Consider the following 26,660-nt stretch of genomic DNA (forward strand, 5'->3'; position numbering starts at 1 on the left):
TAAAACCTTTTACACTAGAAACAGAAGCAGCACAAATCAAACCCAAGCCACTAAACCATTAACCTTTACTTTTTGATGCACTGCATCAGAACAGCACCAACATTTGAGCTCACTTCCTCCTGATATCAACTGCTGTTAATTAACAACTTTATTCAAAAGTTATGTACCCCTGCTGAAACAACTGATGCTGCTATAATGAGAAGTACACACTGCGTTGGTTTACTCTCTCCTGCACTGAGACACACATAATGAAAAACTAGACTGTATTTCCAGGTGTTACACCTGGTTGGTATAACACCTGGGTTCAATTCACAGCACTGAATGATTTCTTGAGTGTCCTTTTACCATTAGGGCCCACAAAGGGATAACAGTTCTTTGCAACAACAAACACAGCGCTTAAATTTTCAGCCCTTGGTGCTTAAGGCAGGGCTGACAAGTGCCTCAGAGACTCCTAAAACTGAAGAAGAACTTAACTCTAACGGCTAGACAGCTTCACAGGATTCTGGCTTGGAGTCCTATCTATCAAGAGCATTAAAAAAAAAAATCAAAAAAATCAAAAGGCCCAAATTTAGACAAGTACTGTAATCCCCAGTGAGAGAATGGTGCTCCCTCTGGCCTGGTGAGGACTCAATTAGTTCCCAAATAAGCTCAGTGCAGTTTCAGAGCAATCCTTAACAGAGTCCTGTCCAGCAGCAGTCCTCAGACACAACAGACATCTTTGTTAAGACTGCAGAGTTGCTGGGAAAATATCAGGCATAAGTGATCAGGCATAAATTCTGTTGATTATCCAATGCTTTCAAGAATTCAGAGCCACATTAACATACAGATCCTTCAAACACATATTTAAACAGAAGTTCTATGCTTTAAGATGTTGTAATCTCCACTAAGGATCCTAAAGGCATACACCATGAGAATAAGGACATAATCATACCAAAAAAAGTCTGTATCAGTGCAGGATGCCACGTAAGGATTTTAGGAGCAACAAATTCAATGACAAATCAGCACAGACTTTAAAATCCACATAACTCACTTGTTTAGATGGAAGAAAAATATAGGAACACAAATGGGGAGAAAAAGGTAAAGAAATTATTTGATAACACCTCTCTCTCAGAAAAGAAAATAACTACATGTGATATACACACGTTTTCAACCCACAAAGCTCAATTTGTCATAGAGTTGATGGACATGCTGCTTTCCACTTGGAATACTTTGTAAATCTGTGAACTTGAGAAATATCCTAAGTGTTAGCCATTCAAATTCTTACTAAAAAGTCCGTGATACTTCCACATGATTTCTGTAATAGAATCATTTTAGACAAAAAGTAATTTTTGGTAGTTATCTAAATATAATTAAAGTGAGAAGTGTTTCTAGTTGTTTTTTGTTTATCAGTTACTGTGTTGATTGAACAATTTTTCAGAAGTTCAGTCTTCTTGCTCTGTAAACTACTGAACAAAGACATCAAGACAATCAGTATTTTATCTGAAAGAGGTCTACTAAATCAAAAGAGGGTATGTCATATCAAAGACATATCTTTCAAAGAGTAAAGTAAGAAGTTAAAAAGAATAAAATTCACCCAAATCATACATATTCATGTGTTATTCAAAAACATAAATTAAAAGTGAAATACCTTCTTTTAATTTTTTCTCTGTAAGAAGTTTAGCAGCATTAGAGGAAACTTTGTATAAGAATTCACAAAGAAAGGTAGAATGTGAAGAATCTTCAGAGAAGCCACTTTCAAAACAAGTATCATAGTTTGGGAAATCTATTAAAAGACAAAGGAGTAAATAACATACATCTTCAGTTATGTCAGTTATAACCATTTCTACACAGGTCTGTCTAACTGTATCCATAAATACATAATTGCTCTGCAGTATCTTTCCTACAGCACTGATAAAACCTACTGGATTTATTTTTATAATTAGAAAAAGATTCTTACATATTCATAAAGTAACAGTGGACCACATCTGATACAACATTGCCATTGTCTACCACTGTTTGCCATGGTAATATAAAATAGGGCTTTCTGATGTAGTGATCTTTCATTTTCATCCCTTACATAACACACTTCAAGAGAAGGGAATTGCTTCTCTTGAGGGCTTATATTGAGTTTACCAGCAAGTCTGGCAGCAGACAGATAAAGATTCTGAGAATCATCATCAACCTGCATTGACCTCCCTTTCTCTGAAAATAAGAACAAAAACCAGCACATGGTGGTGCTGCTTTGGCTGGAAGGCCAAAAGTAGAAAAGACAGAGCCAAGACAAGCAAACTTCTTTCCCTACAGCCTTAGGACTGCTTGAGATCATAGTTAGCAAAAAAAACCCAAAACCATAGTTACATGATTGCACTTTGACTGAGCTCAACATCCTAAGACCCCATGCATGGCACTGGCCTGAGAAGTGCTCGGGCAGAATTTAACACACTGTGTTTGCTCTAGAAAGACTTCATTCATTCCTGTGTTTCCCACTAAAACTTCTACTGTTTAGCCTATAAAGTGTTACTTTGCAGAGTGACACTAGACAACGGAAAGTGGTCCAGGCCTACGTCCACACAGCTATTTTTTTCCAGTGTAAATCTGCATGTGAACTTTCAGCCCCCAACTGTTTCAGATACTGTCCAGCCCTTTTAACAGGTAAGTTCAGTCACATCTACACTCTCCAGTTTATTTATTTATTTATTTATTGTTAAGAACAGCTTTCTGTTTTCAAGAGCCTCATAACAGTCACACAACCAGAACTGCTGATTTTCATGGTCAAAGTTTATTATGTGCTCCAAGCTGCAACAGAAGCTGTGATGTGGGAAAAAAAAGTTTTCTGGGATAGATCATATTTCAGGCTCAAGAGGAGAGTTTTATTTTGGGAGGAAAGTTTGTTAAAAAACAGGTAGGCCTGTAAACAGTAGGGGTAGATATCAATTTAAATAATTTTTAAGAAAAAAAAAGTTCCAGATGAACACTTTAGATATTTGTTAACTCTGTATGTCCATTTTTCCTGGTAAAAGACAGATAATATTAGCAGAGAAGATTATGTTTTTCTTCTGGCTATAAATAAGGGTTTGAGACCTATGAGTTATCATTTTGGGGTTTTTTTGACTCCTAAACAAGATGTCTGAGCAAAATAGCAAATTTGTACACAACTGAAATTGCACTACTGAAATCCAGTTAATACCATTACAACTGCCCCTCTGGCACAACACTATTGTTTAAAGCAATGTCAATTTTTCTACTGAAATATTTCCTTCCCTTTTGCTCAATATAAAATTAGAAGATCAAAAGAAAGAAATGCATCCTACCTGAGAACTTATTATGGTACAGGAATTCCATCTGCAGTCTCTGTCCAGCTTTCTTGGCTAATAAATATGGAGTACTGTAAACAGGGTCTCCAGTGGCACACATAGCATCAGCCCCACTAAAGAGTAACATCAGAGTTTCTAGCACATCTTGCTTGACTACAGCAGCACACAGGGCCTCATGGAGAAGGAAAATAAGAAGTCTGTTTAAATTAGAAAGCTATTGGCAACAAGTATATGCAAGATACAAATCCTTTCACCTCCAATATGGTTCCCCTGAATTTTCAAAGACTGTAAACATTGAAATGTATGAGAAATCATGAAGTATGGTCTGAATCTAGAAAACAGCAGCAATAACAAGAAAATACAAAAACATCATCAACCCAAACCCTGCAAGATGTTGTTTTCACAAATTTCACTTGGGAAGGATAACATGAATTAATACAACTGGAGGGGAACCTTGCTGTTTATTTACACCAAACTACTAAAAGAAAAAATCTTACTATTTCAGACCTCAAAGCTTAAACCAAAGGGACAAGATTAGACCCTTAAACTCCATTACTAAGAATTAGATTAAAATTCCTAGGTAGTTTTTATTCAATTACAATTTCTATGATTTAATATTTATTTAAATTATTCTGTGCAGAAAACATAAATTCAAGCTATTCAGTGAGGTAGTTCTATGCTTTGGCTAAACGTGTTTCATTGATAACTAGTCTTATATGCCCTCATTTTAACTACTTCTGTGAATAACTAACATACAACTTGTAAAATGTACAAAAACTAACACTTACTTTTTCAGCACTGAAACAAATGAGACCTCTGTGGTTCAAACCACAACTTTGAAATGTTACTGCTTCCTGACAATGTCTGCATAGTCTTTGAGACAATTTGACTCATGTAACTGAAGGCATTAACATTGTAATTAATGCATTCATGACTCGAACTAACCATTATTAGAATTCACTCGAATGTACATCCGAATTTACATAATTTTCCATTTTATAACCGTAAAGAACTTTTGTAATTTGTGTGAAAAGAAAAACTGAGAACACACATTTTTAATAATTAATTTTAGCTTTTTTCATTTCCAACAAGCTACAAGCTAATAAGTAAGAGTGCATGAGCTACTTTCACCACTGATAACAACAAATCATCAATGTATCTGAATGTTAGATGTCAGATATACAAAATATAAAAAAGACTTAATAAGGAATCTAAAGAAATAAAATGTTAAATTGCATCCCTAGACTGTGCACTTGAAGAAATATAAAGATCCATATTCATTGATGGCTCAGGAAGACATATTAGAGACACTATATAAGTACTATAACATTCTGTAAACAAACTAATGGAAAAAACAAGAAACTAAGTAGTCATGAAATTATGCCTGTAATACAACTCTCTAAAACAACTATTATTCAACTGTGTCAGAATGTCACTCAGGAATCTGAATTTATTTCTCATCAGTTTAACAAGATGACCAAACGGCACACAGATACAATAAAATAAAAAAGTGCACTATGGGCTTAACCATGGTTCGTATTACCTTATTCAACTGTTCCTTGGTTTTGTAGAGAAAAGGTGCTTTCCTGAATTTTCCCTCTTTGTATTTTTGTGTAATGAATGCTATCCTTTTTTCTGCAGGGGCATCCATATGCAGCTCTTCATCAGGAGGAAGATTTCCTGCCCAAAAACTGTTTGCCCTCTTATTTCCAATGACAATAAAGAGCTGGATGAGATGCAACAAAAAAAAAAAAAAAAGAGCAAAATAGTATGAAGGATATGAAGCTGGCCTCCAAATAGTTTCCAGCTACTAAAAGTTGAAAAAGAAAGTCATTAAAGAAAACAAAATTCCCTGCAGGAGACAGAAGCCTCAGTCACTGTCTGCAGTCATCTACAAATAAAGTCTGCAGTCATAACTTATCATTAATATCAGCTAATATTTACAAGGCTAATCAATTATAACACTTCAGTACATATTAGAAAATACCAGCTAAAGTTCAGAGAAGAGTATCATATGTTTTTTAAAAAAACACTGATGGCTCAACCCTCTTAATCAGCACCACTTCTTACCATCACCACTTTTTAATACTCCAAGCAGCATTGGTAGTGAGAAGTTTCCTTTCTTTTCCCCTTTCCAATACTCCCCACCATGACTGCTGTCCAAAAGCACTTTATTTCTTTTTTTTCCCCAAAGAAAGATAGATATTTGGAGAAATACCAAGAGAAATTGTTATCAAAACAAATGAATATTTGTTATATACATAAAGGTACATTATGCTCAGAAACATACACTTCACTATAACAGCACCATGTTATTTAGTAGTTATATGTTTGATTTTCTTCCGAGTAAAGCAGTAAATTACTCCTTTACATACAGTAGGTTTCAAAATGTTAGAATTCTAACAAAGATTTGGAATATTAAAACACACCTCAATAAGTTCATTGCTCCAAATACTGGCATCCATTTTCAGACTCCGGACCTTTGAATCTCTTGGTCCTAAAGATCTGTGTTGTCCTGAAAATCCAAGAGTAGTTTTACTTAACTAAGGCACTTAAATTGGGTTTCTCTTCTGCTGAGATAACAAAAAAAATTCGAAGATAGATTTATTCTAATTGTTATTTTTAAAAAAAGGTTGGGCTTGCCATTTGAACATAAAATAAAAGCACCAAAAATACATGCTTTTTAAAAAAAAAAAAAGAAAAAGAAAAATTGAATTTCATTTGATAGTAATGTATAAACAAAGAAGGCTGGCTCATGTAGAATACTTCTGGGAGGGTTTGTTTTGAAAGAAAGCCTAGAGTTATAAACTATTTCCTTGAATCTACTGCTTAAACACATATTTAAATATAATGTGATAGAACTAGACTTTTAGTAGAGTCTGAAAAAGCTGTTCCAGTTGACAGCAAAATATGCCTAGATGTAACAAAATTAATACGTAAAATTTAAACACTGAAAATTGTTATTCTTTGGCATCTAGCCTTGCAAAAACCAGACATTTTCCATGAAGTGCTAGTGTGTCTTAATTCCATCTAATTGTGAAGGGTTATTCATCTGAGAGAACTCAATCACCACAGACCTGTCATTTATGCATGGAAGTGCTTTAGCATAAGAATGACCCTGGTATTAAAAAAAAAAGGTTATGTTCAGTTTTTGTTTCCCAAAACTTCCACAAGGATAACCCCTGAAAAATGAAAAAAGCCAATTCAAGGACATACACAGATATGCAAATATGGCATTTATTACTCTACCTGCACACTTCTTACATATGACAACACAGAGATTGATGGATGCCCAGTCAGGACTGGGAGCTTTACAGTCAGCACAGCTCCTGTTGGATTCATTGAACCAAATCTTCTCAGCTACTTCATAATCAGATAGAGTTTCTGCTATCGATTGCTGGAGTGCTTCAATCCAGTCTTGTTTCTCTCTTTCCGACTCTGCTGTAAAGCTGAAACAATTGACTTTCCTGTGTTATTGATCTTTATTTTAAAGCCAAATTAAACATAGTCTGTAGTCTCTCATTTATTACATTTACACCCGAAATCACAGTCAAAAAATCTTTCTCTACACAGATATAAAAATTAAGATGGAATGTATTACTTTGTATTTTAGTCAGTGAAACTCCCTGTTTTCATATGCAGTTCTCAACAAAACCACTAGCAGTAAAAACTACATAGCTTTTTTAACACTCATAACATTCCTGAGTTATTTCAATCTTTTTATGTTACCATGTACCAAATTTAATAACTGAACTTTCGCAAATGCATAGAATGACCTAAGAAACCATGGAGACTTACTGAGAAGTAAGAATGGACTTGCTTTTCATTTAAATTTATCCTTTTTAAACATTAAATAATAAACATCAACACGGTGATGTCTTAGGAAAAGTCACAGAACCAGCTATCTGCCAACTAGCCACAGTTTCAAAATGCAGATCAAGACTAATTTACATGCTAGCTGACTGAGAATGAAAGGAAAGTATTTGCTAACATTTAGAAAGCCCAAAGTGATTTCTTTTTCTCCTTCATTACTGAGATTTGATTTAGAAACACTACAAAGGTTTTTATTAGCATATACGTCCATTTTCTTAAAAATCATTACAAGTCACAGCATCAGCTTAAGTAAAACTTTCAAATGCTTTCAACCAGGATTTCTACAAGGGATGGCACATGAAAGATTCTTTTCAAATAAAATGCTTAATACTAAATGTATGCTGCATTATTTCACTATTGCAGTTTATTATTCTTTAGGATGGATTCAAGTTGTTAAAATAGAGGAATTTCTCTTTTTCTTTTGACCTTGCACAGAATGAACAAAGAAGGCTACATAAAAATATGAATCGGTGAGCTTAATATGCCTAGTCATGGAGCTAACAGTTAAAGCACACAGGTAAACAAAAGACAGAAAATCCTTCCCTTTTCTAAAAAAATTGCTGAGCATTCTTAATAAAAACATTACCTCTTCATCCAAACTAGCTAAGGCACCGCAGTATGAAGCAAGTACTTCTTTAGTGCATTAGTTAACTGCATATTTTGTAATGTAAATATTAAACTTCTCACCTAAAGCTTTTATAAGGAGTAATTATTTCAAAAGATTGCTTTGCAGTCCGATCCACTTGTTTTACATTTGCCACGTTCATAGGGATCAAAGTGATACCAAATCCAGTCTTAAAATCCTAGGGAAAAGATAATAAAATTCAGTTTATCATTCAAGAATCAAATATGTATAGAACAGTTATCGACAGCAGTTTTTCTTGCTTTTAGATGGAGTGTTTCAACAAAATGAAACATATTATATATAAAATTCTTTCTTAAACCTTTGGTTGCTCATGCTTCTGATCTATTAACTGAACTAAATACGCCTTTGAAAAGAAGTCCTATACTGCAGCTAAAATAGACAAAGGGTTAGCTGTGACTCAATTATTAAAAAGTATTTTTGCCTCAAACCAAGAGGAATTGTTAGGTTTTTTTCTTCTGCACGGAACAACGTACTTAAAATAAAAATAACTTTTGCATTAACACAGTTGGGAAATAAAATGTTCAGTGAGCTCTTGTGAAGGTCTCTCAAACGTATAGATTTGGGAAAATGTGTTACATATGCTATTTCTGACCTATTTGGAACACCATCAGCATTTCCTTCTTAAACTGATTTAGATGTTCATCTAATGGTAGTCACTTTCACAAGGTTAATTTCTGGAAATATTAACATACTTCTTGGAAACAGCAACTGCAACAGAAAAAAAATCAAACTTCATCAACCAAGCAAAAAGTCAAATTCACATATCTTACCACCTGCAAATTGCTCACTAAGTTACTTCTCACATAACAAGTACCTGGGTACGAACTGTTAAAAATTAAAACACTGAAGGGTAAAAGCCTGTACAGAGGGGATTGTTTTTCTAGTTAATACATATTTAAACCTGCATAACTGACAAGCTTCTCTTTGTAAGATTTTCAAATTTTTGAGCATTAAAGCTCACATGGAGAAAATACTTCACAAAACTCTTTTAATTTTATTCCCCTATTTCAGATATGAGCAAATAAAATTATCATTTTATCCATAATTGTTAAGGCTAAATCTGACATAAGACAGAAGTATCAATTATATCACATGAGGCATTGAAGAGAATAATACTCAAAAAAGCACAGTAGTGCCCATTCAAGGATGAGATTTTTAAAATTAAACATGTAAACTAATTAAACATATTGTGGGATAAATCAGCTAATGTTTCCGTGACAGACTCCTTATTAACAATTTTTGGATATTTTTACATTCTATTACCTTTGGTAGTAACAGTGGGGAACCCAGATGTGGATTTCAGCACAATCCTTTATAAAAAGTAATAACTTTTAAATAAGTAACCTGGCTTAGCCACTACTCACATAGTGTATTTTTTAAACATTTCTAATTTTCTTCTATACTCATATCCTGTAACAGACATTTTTATTCTCCCTCTTCACCTTCAGCCCTCTCTCTATTTCTGTATAAATCACAGGTTTTCATACTGACACACCTGCCTCAGAAGAAAGCAGAGTTCTGTGAAGCCTACACAGTCCCTAATTCATCCTCAAAGATCAGTTCTATGGGAAAGGAGTGGGCAGAATAATCTCCTTTTGAGTATGAACTTGACAGAAGCCTCCGTAGCAGTGAAGCATTCTTAGAGGCAGATATCACCAGTGAGAAAAACAGATGCATGAAAAAATAAAAAAAAAAAAAGAGTGAGGATAGAAAAATACAATTTTTTTTAATTTCTTTCAGCAAAATTAAAAAAAGAAACCAAGCCAAAACAATCCAAAACCTTTAACTCTCTAGGATTAAATGGTTTATGCTTCTGAGATGTAAATTGGATGCATGTTTCATTCATTGGTTTCAATTATTTTAAATAATTGGCCTTAAGAAATCTTGGCTTTTAAAGGATGGGTAACAAGATTATACTTGTACCTGAACAGTGCAATGCATTCTTTGTTTATTAAATAACAGCTGAATGTCTGCCAGAAGCCAGTTTAATATACTTTTAGGTCCAGATTACCGTTCACTGAGGGTAAATGATTAACAGAGATGGTCAAAACTAATAGCTATCATATGGAGCCAGATCAAAAGTTTCCCTAGTACAGTAGCTTCCCTTTGGGAACTTGCTACTGGCAACTGTCATAAAAACAACGTAAATAAGAAAAGGTACGTTCTCATCTTCTCAAATAAGCTCCCAGCAATCTAGGGACATTCAGCTTGGAAAGTCCCTGAATAAATAGTTGCAGTAAAGCCAGACATACTTACTAGCCACTGACAGACACATCCTCAAGGAATTAAAAAAACCCCAAAACATACTTTGAAGTCTCTGCAGCATCCTACTTTATAGATTTCCCAGATACTAATTGTGAAAAAAAAGGAGTTCCTTTTGTGCCTGTATGTGGGGGCTTTTTTGCCTGACAACTGAGAATTTCACTACATAAGAGGAAATAAACATTAACTAAATTTCATTCACCTACCTATTCCATACTGTTCCTTCTTGAAAATTTTTATCATATATTCATGGAGCAAAAAAGGAGCAGGCTGTATGGAAGCAACCTACCGCATGAAGATAGCAAAAACACAACAACTTTGTTGTACCAAACTTAACAAAGCAGAACTGAGAAAGCACTCTAGAAACAAGTGTATAGCTGCACTAACCCTCCAAAATCTGCATATGTGCCCAGTGTATGAACAATCCCACTAAAGAGAGAATAACGCATTATATGTTTTACATTCAGCAAGGGCATAAGAACTTAGTGTACTGAATTTCAGTGTGAAGAATGTCAGAAACGTTAAGATATTAGAATCTACTTTTTGGAACAGAAGATGGTGGCAAATTAAATGAAATCATAGATACATCAGAGTGATGATTTTCATAATGGTCCAGACAAGCTCTTTATGGTAAGTGCATAAACCAGGCTTTGTGAGTGACAGGTACACAGGAATCTAATTTTCAGTGCTCAGAACTTATATGCTTTCAGGAGTGTAGTCTTCTTCTCTCCTTCAGAAACAGAAGTGGGAATTGGTATGGGAAAGAAAGAAGTGCTCCACTTTGAAATATAAATTCATTCACTTCAAGTGCACAAAAGGACAATAGGGCCATTCAAGCACTATACAAAACATACTGACAAGACCAAGCAGTATCTTTTCAGAATAAGAGTTGTCTTGCTTCTGCAGACTGAAAGCTCATAGTTTCAGATACATTGAACTCTGTAAGACTTTCTGACAAGCGAAGAAAAGTTTGATTAAAAAACGCACAGAGAAAGCCAAGAATTGGGTTGGATTTTTTTAAAAAAATTATTTAATTATAGATATGACTTAAATGTCTGTATTTACACTATCTTCATAAGTTTGAAGAAAGGTTGAAAAACAGGTTGACAATAAGAGCTTTAAAAAACCCCAAACAAATTCCTTATAGATATAATAATAGATCAAAAGTATTCACTAAATAGCACAGTTGATTGAAGGCTAAAAATACCAATGCAAGATGAGTACTGGTTTTCTGATTAGCTGCTGTTCCTTCCTAAAGGAGGAAAGATTATAATGTGCAAGTGCTGCTGTCATTACCCCGTCTGAAAAAGACATAACCTATGAAAACCTGCCATCTGTACATAAACCATGAAGTTATTTAACTGTTTTTTTTAAGACATACCTTTAATGTGTATCTACAAAGTGTCTCTCAGTGTACAAAACTGCCTTCCTTGTGACAGGTTTTACTAATCTTTCTTCAATTCTATTTTGGATAAAATTCAAGGAGCTTCAAAATTAGTCTCACACCTTTTCTAACATACCAGTACTGTTTTACAGACACAGAAATGAACACCAGAGAACACTTATTATGAATGAAATCATGCACCTATATCTAAACAAGGCTAATTTTCAGAGTTGCCGGACACCTAATTTTCAGCATGTTGCCTTAAAAAGACAGAATTGGGCATCTTTCTCTATGTAATTTGTAAACAAACTTGTAAATCAGAGGCTGAATCTTGTGACTCTCAGTGAACAGACTGTCTCTGCAAAAATGCTCTTCTACAAAAACTCTTCTTCTGCTACATGAATAGTAGAATATTTTTCTTACTTTCTTTCTTTTTTTATTTTTTTCCCTTCACTTAGTTTTACGCTAGTAACACCGGGGCTGGCATTCTTGGTGGTCTAGTCAAACCAAAATAATCTGAACACAGGAGTTCTAGAGATGCTGCTTTTGTGCCTCAACTTTTACTTTTTTGGCAGTTATTATCATGTTTTTGGATGCACTCTCTTTCATAGATCTAAAATTACCTCCACAATATATAAAGCCGATTAAAAAAAACCCCTTGCATCAGGAAAACATCTCATAAAAATGCAACCAAAAAATCCAACCTCAATTATAACTTCATACATATCCCTCATATAAAGGTTAATTATTATTCTCATATTAGAAATATCACTTCATATTTTTATCTTTTTTTTTTTTTTTGGTGGAGGACAAAGGGAATAACAGCAACAGCAGAGAAAAAGGAAAATTGCTACCACAATTTCAAGAAACTATGTTTCTACATACACACACATATACATACATATATAAATATATATTTGTAGCTTATTTTGAAGAAAAATACAGAAGTACAGGACTCTGAATTGCAGAAATAATGCTGGTGCATGCAGGGAATACAGTGCTTTTGGAAATTACTACATCGATTGAGTATTCTTACTATACATTAGTTTCCTTCCTGTCAATTATGAGACCATGGTCCCCTAGCTCTTTTTGTCTTTAGCTGTCAGATCTTGCAATATTTAAGAGTGTGCATGCATGCACACACATAGACATATATAATAAAGCTCAAATAATTTTAAGACATAAGAGATAATAAACTAAGATTATTCTACATATAAACATGTATATGTGTTTATAAATGCACACATACCTTTTCTTTTTAACAGCTATCTTTCTTACCACCCTACCATTAATTTAAAAAAAGACCATTCCTATTTCTGATACTCCTCTTGTCCTACTAGCCATACACAGAAAGTTCTTGACCTTTAATGACAATATCTCTAATCAGAGATTTTTGCAAGATCCGAGAATTCTGTTAACAATTTAACATGATTTAGACTTTTCCTTCATTCTAACCCCATGGCATTTGATTCCCTTCAAACAAACAAATTATTCCAGAGAGATTAAAAGTCAGTAACTAGAATCCTTCAGATGAAGCATTCATAGTTTGTTTCCTCTCTTCATTAATTGGAGGTATATACTTTAGCCTTTCTAGCTACTAAGAAATGCTAATTTCTGCAACAGAAATGTCAGGAAAATTGGCTTCCATGTTAATGAAAAATTAAGACATTTTTATGTATTAAGGAGTTTGAGAAACAGTGCATTTCAAATGCAGAAATTGCTTTGATGGTGTTAATTTTTCTCCACAAGTTTATATTGGTTTCCTCTCCTTTTATATATACTGGGCTTAGCATCACCATTTACTTTTCATCAGGGTTTTCAAATCTTTAGAGACTTACATCCCTCATCATAGCCTAAAACATTTTAATATAGATTTCAGGTGATAGTCACATATCGTGGACAGGAATAGAAACTTCCACAAGTAAAGACATATGTACTCTCTCTTACAGTCTTCCTAATGAGGTCTCAAAATGAAACAGCAGTGAAGCATACAGTATATAATTGTAGGCACAAAAAATGATGTTAAAAGAACATGAAGTTTGCCAACTCAAGTCATGATGAGCAAGCAGATGCCAGAATTCCATCTGTCTGTGCATGTTCACTGTGTAGCTTTGTGCTCATCTGTTATGATATGTGAGCTAGTCACGTCATCAGTTTTAGGTTCTTAACGAAGCAAAATTCTTTCCTCCCATAATAGAGCCATTTGAAAATGTTTCAAGCTATTATTGCAAAAAAAAAATTGTAATGACAACCTGGCACTCAAAATTTTGGAGGTTAAAAAGAAGGAAGACAGCAGAAGGCAAGAGGGGCCACTTAAACCAGCTCTAGTCAGTATCAGGTAGTAGGCTTGTCTGCAGTGGAGTGGATTGGATATGCTACTGGAGTACATCCCTTTCTGTATCACTCCACATCATTACATTACAAAGGAGTCTGATACAAGTACTTTGACATGGCTCTGTGATGAAAGCCAACACGTAAGAGGTAGGAATAACTAAGAGATTAGTTTCAAAAATGCATTTCTGATCAACACTCTAAGGTAGTTACAACCTCAGATGTTACTTCTCATGTAAGTTACAGATCTCTCTATTCACTTATTACAGAAATAATTCAGAATCCTCACTTTAGCAGCTATGTGTGTGTATTTTGCAGTATCAATACAGTTTTACATTACTTGATTATGCACCATCAGGTTCGTGCCTTGCTTGTTGTATGGGACTGAAACTAGGACATGTGAAGATGAAAGTTGTAAAATACAAAAAAAAAAAAAAGAAAAAAAAAGAGGAGGATCACAGAATTAAAGTGACTGGACACTATCCTGGAGAATTAGGTCTTATCTTTGCCTTTTTCAGTTTCTACTCAGTGTAAATCAAAAGCCTTAGCACACAGTCATTTCACTATACGTTTTTCATTTCCTAGTACCGACTTTATGCTCTAGGGTTTGATTTGCAGAACTGCTGAGCAACTGGAAATTCAGCCGAGACCTACGAAAGCAGTATTTTGAGCAGGTATAGTTTGACAGAAAACTATTCTCTCCCAACTGCCCATAAAAAACTGAGAAAACAGAGAATGCAAAATATACGGATATTTGAATCCTTCATTCTGTTTCTCAGAACTGTGTGGTCATATGGAGGAGACAATCATGTTCCTTTACCTAACAGAAACAGATGAAAAATAAGTTAATCACTGTTTCTCAAAATGCCACACACGGCAATTACTGATTATTTCCTCAAAGAACATTCCTTTACTGGTGAAGGATTCTTTCAAATGTAAGGTACTTTTCAACAGTGTTCAATAAAAAAAGGTATGGGTTAGTTCATGAAAAAAATTAAAACGACCAAGCAGTTAGTAAATAAATACCCTAAAATTAGCACTCAGAGCAACTCTTGTTCATACAAGGACATTTTTAAACATAGCTATTACTATTACAATTTTATGTAGCCATCTGGACTCTTCTTTGGAAGTGTTTCACAAATGGAAATCTTAGAAGATTTACCAAGGCTGTTCTCTGGAGACCAGAAGGATCAGTGAATTTTAAAAGTACCACGTATAGCTATGGTTTTCTGAATTCATATCTTTATAATTTTCTTGCTGAAGCTGAAGGTCTTGTTACGTATTCATAGTCCAGACAAACTGCTAAAAAAGCGTCCAAACTCCTACAGGATAGACAGGTTGTGAACATTTCTGTGATACCTTAAAATCTACAAGAGTAGACATGCAAAATTGACAAACCTTTTCACAGACCTTTTAATATAGCTGTCACTCGACAACAGATAAAACTGATATGATATCTGCATTGGCAAAATTCCTCTAATGAACCAAGAAAACCTCCAAAAAAAGGAGTTTCTGCTTTCCTCCAAAATTTGCCCATGGAGATAAACAAATACAATATTGACAGTAAAAAGTATCATTGACCAAGCACTGTGCTTTTACTTACTGACTACAAACTGTAAGGTGCTAAAACAAGTCCTCACAGTACATATAAGGACTTCTTATTTAATTTACAATCTCCTACTTTAATAAATTGAAAAAAATATACCTATGGTATTCCAAATATATTCCAAACATACTCCATTTTATCACAACCAGGTCCCTACGGGATTTCCCTGTTGGTGTTGATAAACTGAACAGTTCAGATCTCTGATGCTATCAAACTTAATTGCCCTCCTCAAATGATGCATATTGCATATTGCAAAACACACACACACACCCCCCCACACACACATACACACACCCTCATTAGAAATAAATTAATAAATTACATGACATATCATCATCATCATGGCTGGGCTTTGCGAACGAAGATTTGGGGAGGGCTCTACCCACGTTTGTTACAAGGGCCCTGGTGGCTAAAAAGGCCAATACGAGACAGGCACATCCGGTTGCAAAAGGTACAGCAGAAAGACTCCTTAGGTGGTACATTCTGCAAGGCACGATTCTTTCTGCGTTGTCTTTTCTCCTCAAGAGTGATCCTGTGTGCTTTCTCAAAGGCATCAGCAGCGTTATAGATGGTGTGTCTCCAGACCTCCCAACTGGAGGCCAGAGTAGACCAGTTATGGTGATCAATATGGCCAAGGTTGAGATGTTGTTTCAGGGAGTCCTTGTATCTTCTCTTTGGGGTTCCTCTCATGCGGCAGCCAGTGGCAAGTTCACCATAAAGCAAGATCTTAGGGAGGCAGTGGTCCTTCATCCTGTAGACGTGTCCTGCCCAGCGCAGTTGTGTTCTCAGCAACATGGCCTCAATACTTGTGACATGACATATAGAGAGCTCTAGATTGTGCTAACTACTTTATCCAGCTCAGAGATTTCAAATACCTGCTGCTTAGAAAGTCGTGAAAAGTTGCACTTTAACAAGCACCATTATGATCTTCAATTTAAGAGGAAAAAAATAATCTAAGAAGAGTGCAGACCCACACAAAAGCTTTTTGCCAGGCAGTATAAATTCTCATTTGCTTAAGAAATATTCACTCAGCGGAAAAGAAACATCAAACTCTATAAAATTTCAGATTTGCTAAAATTTGCAATTCAGAAACTTTTGGACTATCTGAACCAAAAAACTTTTTTTTTCTTATGAAATACATAAATACTTAGTAGAAAAAATCTAAATTTTGAGAGTTTGCATGCACACTCCATAACTTTGAAGAATGTGCCCTAGACTTTGTGGAGGTACAGACCTTTCCTGGAAGCCAGTGTAAAGCAGCAACTTCCCTCTAACACCCAGAATCCGAAACATAGGGAGACCAAACTATGATTTGTGAATTTTTCTCACTTCTGCAACACTTATTCCAAAACAGTGAAGGGATAGTAGCACCAACAAGTTCATCACACATTCTTCTGTGCCTTCACCAAGAGTGGGCTGATGCCATGACAACCACAATGTCGCACCAGAGATTTTTATAAGCACAAATCTTTCCTAACACATGCAGTCATTTCAACATTTTCTCTCCCAGGAAGACATCCTCTTTACATTTAGTTCAACCAAAAACAGAGTGGGGTGGGCTTGGGATTTTGATTGTTTTGAGGGGTTGCTTTGTTTGGTTTTGTTTATAAAGAAAATATTTTCTTCTGCTGGCTTTAGATTTACTCATACTAATTAGTCTTTATGTGACAAAAAAAGATGAAAATTCTCTGAATGCAGACAAACTATTCTGAATTCTGTAAAGCAAAATCAATAATGGACACACATACAGCTACTGCTTGTCAGATATTCACTTTCATATTTGCCTAGGCTTTATGTAACGAAGGTAGTGATTTCACATGAAGAAAATACTGTTAATATAAAAATAAATATATAAAAGAGTTTCAAAATCAATGCAGTTTACAAACAAGCAATCTATTTTTCATTCCTTAATAATGAAACAACTATAGTATTAAATGCTTATAGAGATTACTGAATTCCTAGTAAATCCATCATAAATAAGTTTTGAGTTCATATAAAACCCATTGCCATTTGTTTTTAGTGATTTATTTTTTTAATTTTGATTTTATAATGATCAAAGCTAAGATGGGCAACCATCACAGCTAAAAAAGGCTTCAGCTCTAAAATATCTGCACTATATTCATGTTTCATGACTGCACATAGAATTAATATACCCTTTCAAACAAAATGCCTTTGTCAAAATTAACATAATCTAATTTTTTTATGAATATCATTTCCCATCAAAAGTATAAGCTAGAAGAAGCTAACGAAAAAATCAAGTAAATTCAAGCTTGCAATGAAATTGCACAAACATGGAGAAACCATACTCCAAAAAAAAATACTATGACACTTAAAAGTTAAGAAACAAACCAAAATCCTTAAAAAAAGTCCTCTGCAAACTCCTTTCAAAGAACCTTTATACTTTGTGTTACTAACTGAAGAGTTAGTTAGTAGAAAGAACACCAAATATTACATCTTGAACAAGCTATCTCCATTTACAATTTATACATTTATCTTCTGTTTGTTTTACTGACTTTCCTATTGTCACACACTGAACAATAGAGGAAGATCCTTCAAGACCCACAATAAGCTACAGATACATTCTTTTCACTTCTCAGGTGGTTGGGCACTGGAACAGGCTCCCCAGGGAAGTGGTCACAACATCAAGCCTGCCAGGGTTCAAGAAGTGTTTGGACAATACTCTCGGGAACATGGTGTGACTCTTGAGGATGGTCCTGTGCAGAGTTAAGAGCTGAACTTGATGATCCTTGTGGGTCCCTTCTAACTCAGTATATTCTGTGATTGTGACCTAGACACCAGCAAACTGAACCCACTTTGTATCATGGGTAAGCAAAGCTATGAAAATGTTGTTCTGGCTCATAACTGAAAGTATGCAGGTGCATCTCATCACACATAAGTTTCATCAAAATTGCAAAGACTAGATCAAGATAACACATAAAAGGGAATCACACAAACAGTAAAAATAGAACTAGAATTACAATATCACTCCAATTTAGGATACTCAGAAACCCAGCAGCAGCATTTTGTACCAGTTGTGGGTGGGGAGGCTTGTAACATGCTACAACAATTTTTGAGAACAAAAGTCTACCAAAAACCCTTTCTGTATTAGCAAGAATGGGCTGCCACAATCTGCAAACATACTGAAATTAGAAGAAGGTATATTTTCTCAGCATGAAAACGTCATTTAAGAAACTAGGACAAAGAAGAATTTGGGTCTGAAACAAAATACTGGACTAAAGTGAAAAACTGGTAATTCTGACATGAATGGCAAAGTTCCAACTGTCATTCACAGAGATGAAAATTCACTCTAGGTGTGTTTTCCCTAAACAGCCCTGCATATACTGAAAATGCATCTTTAACTTTTCCATTTAGAAGGACAAACAGCTACAATACAATCTGCACTGGCTTCTTAAGGTTAATTTTAAAATACATGCAGTGTAGGAGAATGAAATTTAGGTCTGAGGATAAAAGACCTGCACAATTAGAAGACCTGAACAGCCAACATCACCTAATCATGCAGAACTGTGATGAAATAACATCCTCTGGTTTTGTACCTACAGTGCACTCTATTAACCTTTACTTTTTCTCCTCCCTATAAAATTCCAGTACAGATCAACTTGAATGTATTAAAAGACGTTTCTGATATTTCATATGTCATCAGTGAGAGAAGGATGAAGAAACAGAGTGTGAAACACAGTTCTGTGTAGATGCAACCCCTTCACTTCTACATTATCATTTATTTCCAATAATGTCAATAAAGACAACTTTCAGATCCACACTGCTAATTGTACATATTTACCCTAAGCAAGTACCTAAGGATCATCCAACTGCATATTGTTCTTAAATAAAACCAAACAAGTTATAGATCATCCTTTTTTAGCAGTAGAAGTGAGAAATTTATAAATACCTAATGCACAGGAATGATCACAGAGCACAGAGAAAAACAGCTGATGCATTTACTCAGGGTACAATTAAACCTTTCTAGGTAAATTGCATAAAAATGGCAGGGACCTCTGCTGTGTGGTTGGTTTTTTCTATATAGATTAAGACAAAAGATTATAGAATCAGCCTCGCTTCTTTTTGTGAAAAAAAGAAGTACAAGGTGAAACAAACCAACCTGAAAGTCAGAATCCATCTCCCACATGGGCATCGGTGATGACCAGTCAGTACTGTCTCCTTTTCTTCTCTTATGGCTACTCAGGACTAATGAATTTTGCCTTGATCAGTTTCTCAACTTTTGTTATGACCCCCATCTCCTGGCTCATCAGTTTTCTTGCAGCCCAGTAAATTGGCAGCTGCTCAGTTCCTTCAGGGGAGAGAAGCAAGAGTCAATTGTAATAATAGGCTGCAATTACTCCTGTGTTGCAGGAACTGAGCTGCTGTTGCTGACTGCTGTCATTTTATCTGTCTTTGAACTTCTTTCTGACCCCATGGCAAGGAATTACAGCCCTCAGCTGGAAAAAGTATCATACATACAACGCCCTGCAGAGCCTCTCAAACAAGTGCCAGAAAGGCTGACGGTGAAATAGGAAGTATACAAAGCCATATTTATTATACCAATGCAGCCACAATGCTTCAAACCTTTTTTAAACCTCACTCATGTTTCTCTAACAGAGTTCTGCATACCGGACTTGAACCACAGACAAGTATAATTGTAGACAAATGCAGTACAGTGGATACAGACTCCTCTCTGCCTAGATGCAGAGCATAGAAACCTCCAATATTTGGAAATATTGGCTGGTACAAAACAGACAATTTTAACCATAATTGAAATGATTTCCAAGAGAGAGTATCAGGAATTTTTGTGCTATATTTTTAATAGACTAACTCACTGTAAACAAATAAATGGACACATAATCAATGTAATATAATAATTAAAAAATATATATCAGAATCCACAAAAGGATTAGCAAAGTCAATATTAAAGTGTTTATCTCCATGATACACTCATTAGCCATTGCATTATTTGGATTAGCATTTTTTTCGGAGCAATTTGATTGGAAATGCTACAGAAGTACAATAAAAATGTCTACCAAGAGGAAAAAGAAACCCAATAAAAACAGCCCAAACCATATGAAAGTTGTTTGAAATGCTCAAAATATACTAATGTACATCACTAGGCATGACGTACAATACAAACAAGATTATTTCCACCTTTTATTTTCTGAATCATTGCTTTCTATGTATTTTCCTGATTATATTTTCTTCTCAACCACTGTCCAGGCCTTTTCATATGGTTCTCTGGTTGTCTACTGCCAGGTGTTCTGACAATCTTCCATCTTAAGGGAAGGTAACAAATCTTGATTTTTTCCCTACTATTCAGTGCATGTAATATTTTTCACATATTTCTTTAAAAGTGTTGGATATCAAACAAACATCCTGCTGGGTCTCTAAGGGGGCCAGACCCACCTGCTGAGATGGAAATAACTTTTGAGTGAAGTTTGCTGGAAATATCTCTAAGATACCGAATTTTAAAGAATGAGTTATAAAACATACCATCTCTAGCAAGATATTATTTTGCATGCAAAATATTTAATAGGGAGAATTTAATTTAATAACCATGACATTGAAGTGTTTCATGAAGCAAGAATTCAGTGTGAGTTGACTGAGTTCAAATTTGTTGGTCTAGCAATTTATTAACCAGGGACAGAAATTATTGCTAAGAAAGCACACCGGGGTATTCCCCACATTCTTTCTATGCTGTGAATCATAAATTTTGTTTCTTTTGCTGTAAGGATGATGTATTTATTTAGAATAAAATTTGTAGACATTGGATAGATATAGTGGATAAAGATAGTGGAGTAAAGAAAATAATGTTTTGTTATTATCTGCTCCAAGTAACAAAAAGAAATCAGCACAAATGAAGAAAAATAAATCTTTATGGTCTTTATGGTCCAAAAGATTAAAACGTCACTTAAGCTACAATGATAATAAAGTTCTCAATATTTTAAGGATCATCTCTACAATTCTTATTTTAAACCATCCACTTTGCATAACTGATGAAAATTCCAATGGCCTAATTATTTTAGTAGTCCAAATAGCAAGTCCAACCTGCTCTCTCTCCATTGCCATCAAAGATACTGTTCACATTTCCAGCACACATTGCACAGAAAAGAACAGTTTTGGAGCAGGTATCCACTGTTGGATTAAGTGTTTGTAGAAAAAGAGGTGGGAAGTGAAAAAGCACGAGGGGGAAAAAAATAGTGAGATACTACAGGGTATCTTCAACAAATTCCAATGGTTCTTACTCTGATGAACTCCAGTAGAAATTGAAGTAAGAGCACCCAACCTTGAAAATCACCACTGAGTAACAATAGAAATCCATGAATGCCCAAACTGCTTTTTTTATGAACACTGTTTATTTCCTGTTTGATCAGCTACTGCAAGGTAAATGCATTATGATCAATCACCCGCTTTTAAGTGTTTGGAATTCTAGACATTATAGTGTCAGTTACAAGGCACATTAATGAATTGCAGGCATACTCTTTGGTCTCCCGCTGCTGCACGTTAATCCAATTTATTTAGCATTGCAACCAAGAAGAAAATTTTAATCATCATAATGTGACTGTTAGTGTTCAACTGATCACACTTGTCACAGATTAGGCAAATCCTAGTCTTCAGTAATATTGCATTTCCACTTCAGACTGGACAAAAGAACAGCCTCACCTGTCTGTTAGCTTTCACAAAAGGATATCAATACAACTTAGCTCTTTGGGACAATGTACAAAAAATAAATGTATTCTTTTCTGACATTACTTGTCTGAGCTCAATCACACCATTATATACTGAATTCAGAAACCATATTTACATAATTGAGTTTCAATGGATTTCAAACATGGCAAATTGGTAACAGAAGATATATGCTAAACGATTAAAAATTTGCAATAGCATTTCACGGTATTTTTAACTAATTAGGAAATGGAATTCACAAATACTATCATGGAAACCTGGTGACAATAGATGAGAAGGTAGAGGTACTCAACAAATTTTTGCCTCATTCTTCAATGGCAACCTCTCTTCTCACACCTCTCAAGTGGATGGACAGCAGGATGGGGACTGAGGGAGCTGAGTGCTTTCCACTGTAAGAGAAAATCAAGTTTGTGACCACCTGAGAAACCTGAATGTACATAAGTCTATGGGACCTAATGAGATGCATCCCAGAGTCCTGAAGGAATTGGCTGATGTAGCTGCCAAGCCACTCTCCATGATATTTGAAAAGTCATGGCAGTCAGGTGAAGTCCCAGGTGACTGGAAAAAGGGAAACACTGTACCCATCTTTAAAAGGGTAGAAAGGAGTACCCTGGTATTAAGGAAACTTCCCATTCTGACCATTCACGAGACTCCCTGGCAATCACACTCCCAACACCAGCAACTTTATCTGCTGAAACCAACGTGTCTTCACAGCAGGCAGCTCCAGCGAGTGACAGGCACCCCATTTAACTCCCCACACATCCTACTCACACAGTCAGACCAGGTTTTCTTACCAGTTCAACCCCAGGTTTCCCATAGCAGAGTCTCACGTCTCATTCCATAAAGCACTTTATTCATGGTGCAGTAGCACAGAAACAGCTTTAGCTAGTGCCTCCTGGGAGGACATCCAACGAAGGAACCCCTGGGCTTTTATGCCCTCAAAGTCTACATGCACGAAAGCCTCACAACTCTCACACTTCCTCCTGAGTCCCTGGTTCCTGCTCTGTCTCTCAGTGTCCATTCACCACATGTGCCCTTTCTTATGCAAAGGGTTGGCAGTTCATATCCTGTTGTCTTGGGCTCCCAACCAGAGCTCAATCTGCATCTGCTTCTCCATCTGCATCACTCACTGCAGCTTGTAAAGCTGCACTAGATGTATTCATCAACACTGGAAACTACTGACCTCTCAGCCCCACCTCTGTGCCTGGGAAGATCTTGAGAAGGATCCTCCCAGTAGATATGCTAAGGCACATGGAGGACAGATTCAGACAGATAGCGTGCCTTCACCAAGGGAAAGTCTTGCCTAAGCAACCTAGTGGTCTTCTATGATGGAGTGACTACAGCAGTGGACAAGGGAAGAATTACAGATGTCATTTGTCTGAACTTCTGTAAAGCCCCTGACATGGTCTCCCACAACATCCTTCTCTCTGAATTGCAGAGAGACTGATTTGATGAGTGGAAAAGGAATTGGTTGGATGGTTACATCCAGAGGGTAGTGGTCAACATCTCATAGACCCAATGGATATCATTGTCAAGTGGTGTCCCTCAGGGGTCTGTACTGGGACAAGTGTTACTTAATGTCTTCCTTAATGACACAGGGATTGAGTCCACCTTCAGCAAATTTGCAGATGACAAGCTGACTGGTGCAGTTAACATAGCTGGTGGACAGGCTGCTATCCACACCTGCACAAGCTCAAGCAGAATCTCGTGAGGATTAACAAGGCAAAGTGCAAGGTGCTGCACCTGGGTCGGGGCAACCCCTAGTATCAATACAGGCTGGGGGCTGATCAGATTGAGAGCAGCCCTTGCCAAGAGGGACTTGGGGGTGCTGGTGGATGAGAGGCTGGACATGAGCTGGCAATATACTCTTGCAGCTCAGAAAGCCAATTGTATCCTGCGCTGCATCAAGAGAAGTGTGGCCAGCAGGTTGAGGGAGGTGATTCTACCCCTCTACTCTGCTCTGGTGAGACCCCACCTGGAGTGCTGCATCCAGCTTTGCGGTCCCCAGCACAGGACCTGTTGAACTGAGTTGAGAGGAGGGTTACCAAGATGATTAGAGGGATGGAACACCTCTCCTATGAGGAAAGGTTGAGGGAATTGAGATTGTTCAGCCTGGAAAAGAGATGGCTTATGGGTGACCCAATTACTGCTTTCCAGTACCTGAAGGGAGCCCACAAGAAAGATAGAGAGGGACTTTTTAAACAGGCATGTAGCGACAGGACAAGGAGTAATGGCTTCAAACTGAAAGAGAGCAGGTTTAGATTAGACATTAGGAAGAAATTCTTTACTATGAGGCTAGTGTGGCACTGGAACAGATTGCCCAGAGAATTTATGGACGCCCCATCTCTGTAAGTGTTCAAGACCAGGTTGGAAGGGGCTTTGCACAACTTGGTCTAGTGGGTGGCAACCCTACCCATGGTAGGGGGATTGGAACTAGATGATCTTTAAAGTCCCTTCCAAGCCATTCTATGATGACTCTATGATGACCACAACATATGTTTGCACCTATCTATCTAAGTTTGTGGAACAAGTATTTCAGTGAGGATACACTACACTGCTTCAGAAATGCTCTGCTTTTCGCTGGTGTAATGGTTGTGTAGCTTTACACAAGTATTTTATCTATGCTAATATGGTTTAATACCTGAAGTAAAGGATGAAGTCTGAGGGAAAAAAAGTTATCAGTGTTGCCACTGCTATGTTTAAACTTATTTCTGAACCAAACGTTACAAATGCATAGAAATAACAGTATTTTACATTTCACTCAATTTAAAAGAGAAAAAGCAAACCAAAGCTACTGACTAGTTTTTTAGCTTGTTCCCTGTGAGAACTGGCTTATATGTTTACAATTAAACATTAATCAACTAGGTAAAAAATAATGTTTTAGCTGCCTTAATTCTACAGTACACTGAGTTATGAAGAGAGATCTAAGTATTCTTGAAAAATACTGTGTTTTTCTGTTTCATTGTCACCTCAAACCTTCCTGTTGCACACACAAAAAAACCTTTGTCATTTAACTGTGTGTGTGTATATATATATATATACAGAACATATACTGATTATACAACCTCTCAGGTTAATGGAATGCAGAAATAACTTGTTCATGTGATATCAAATACATAAATAACTGAGACTTTGCCTACCATTATAAATGGAAGTTCCCATAATGATGTTCTGCTTCCTATATTGTTTTGATCCAATACATTATTTTACCATGGGATTTGAAGCCAAGTTAGTAGTTCTTATAAACAAGTAACATATATAGTGATGGACAATGGTCTCAGGTAATTCCAGTACTCCTAGAGGAAAACGGATTTCCCCAATATTGCACGAATAGTATGATAACCTTATGACAAATAGACCTAAAATCTTCTTCAATTGCTTATGCATGTGCTGTGCCACCACTACATAAAATCTTCAGAATATTCAAATAAATCCTACTTTTCTTCACTTTTAATTTTTAAGTGATCAAGGTAGCTGGCTATATATGTATTAGTCATAATATATATATGACCATGATACAGAAAGCTTGACTTAGCATTACTGAAAAACTGACGATTTTGCCATTTTCTTTCCTCCTTCCCTACCATTCAGTCCAAATTAGATTAATCATGAAGCTTTTTATCATTGTGGAAGCATTAGGCTTCCTACCATGTTTCATGCCTTCTTTAGGTGTACTTACATCTCAATGAGATCTTAATAGCACAAAAACAAATGAACAGGAAAACATCCTCGCAGAGTGAAATTTTAACTGCATGTAGAAGAATTTAATATTAACTTTTAAATCTTTTTTGATAGAAGTCCTGTTTATACCCTTCTCCATGTCCTTTCATAATATATTCAATAACCTAGAGCAACATCACAAAAAAATATTTTTGAATGTAAAATGTAGATCTTCCCTGTAAAGGCAGTCACTGACACATTTTTCTTCTCTGATTGAACCACTTTAACAATGTGTTATTTTAAATGCATTTTTAAATCTTTTTTGAAGTGTGCAATTAGTTTGAAATTGAAGAAGCAATGGTCAGAACAACAACAAACCTCTCCCCCACTCAACAAGATTTCCTGTATTAATTCATTTTGTATTACAACAAGCAAAAAAGGAAGATTTTAAGCTTTCTTAGACAATTCAAGTTATTTCCTGTTCAGTTGTTTCTGATGTCATGCACAGCAATTGATCATTGCCATGGTTTTGAGTGTGGAAAATTGGAATGAACTTCTTAAGGAACTGCTGGAAAATTAGGAATATGACCTTAATCTATCATCTCAGTTACAGTTTTATGTAAACAACCATATTTAAAAAAGGTTGAAACATTTGATTCCACCAATGTATTAGTATATTTGATCTTAAAACACTTCTTCGTGTTAATCTTTCCCCTCCAATGTATTTGGTATATTTTTAAGTTGTTCTCGTTTTGTTTTTTTAACATCTTGCTACAGATTTGTATTGTTCTGAAGCAAGAGTAAAGCCAAAATGAATCAAACAACAAAGGACAAATGTTCTTCTTAATGTTTTTCTATTAACTTCACTTATTTAAGGCATTCCAGGACAAGCTCAGTCATATGTTTGTAAACATG

The 26,660-nt window shown here is 35.7% G+C and overlaps 1 protein-coding gene across 1 annotated transcript in view; it reads right to left on the reverse strand.

Annotated features, from left to right (window-relative positions):
- ARAP2 (ArfGAP with RhoGAP domain, ankyrin repeat and PH domain 2) overlaps window positions 1-26,660 on the reverse strand; it is a 121,461-nt gene that overhangs the window by 58,393 nt on the left and 36,408 nt on the right. Inside the window, exons 11-16 of the mRNA XM_027642986.1 lie at window positions 7,854-7,969; window positions 6,543-6,742; window positions 5,723-5,808; window positions 4,837-5,019; window positions 3,291-3,465; window positions 1,628-1,762 (exon numbers count right to left, since the gene is read on the reverse strand). Coding sequence (XP_027498787.1) covers window positions 1,628-1,762; window positions 3,291-3,465; window positions 4,837-5,019; window positions 5,723-5,808; window positions 6,543-6,742; window positions 7,854-7,969 — 895 coding nt within the window. The remainder of the gene's footprint in view (window positions 1-1,627; window positions 1,763-3,290; window positions 3,466-4,836; window positions 5,020-5,722; window positions 5,809-6,542; window positions 6,743-7,853; window positions 7,970-26,660) is intronic.

The sequence above is a fragment of the Corapipo altera genome, unplaced genomic scaffold (genome assembly GCF_003945725.1).
Source record: "Corapipo altera isolate COAL_440 unplaced genomic scaffold, ASM394572v1 22, whole genome shotgun sequence".
NCBI lineage: Eukaryota > Metazoa > Chordata > Aves > Passeriformes > Pipridae > Corapipo > Corapipo altera.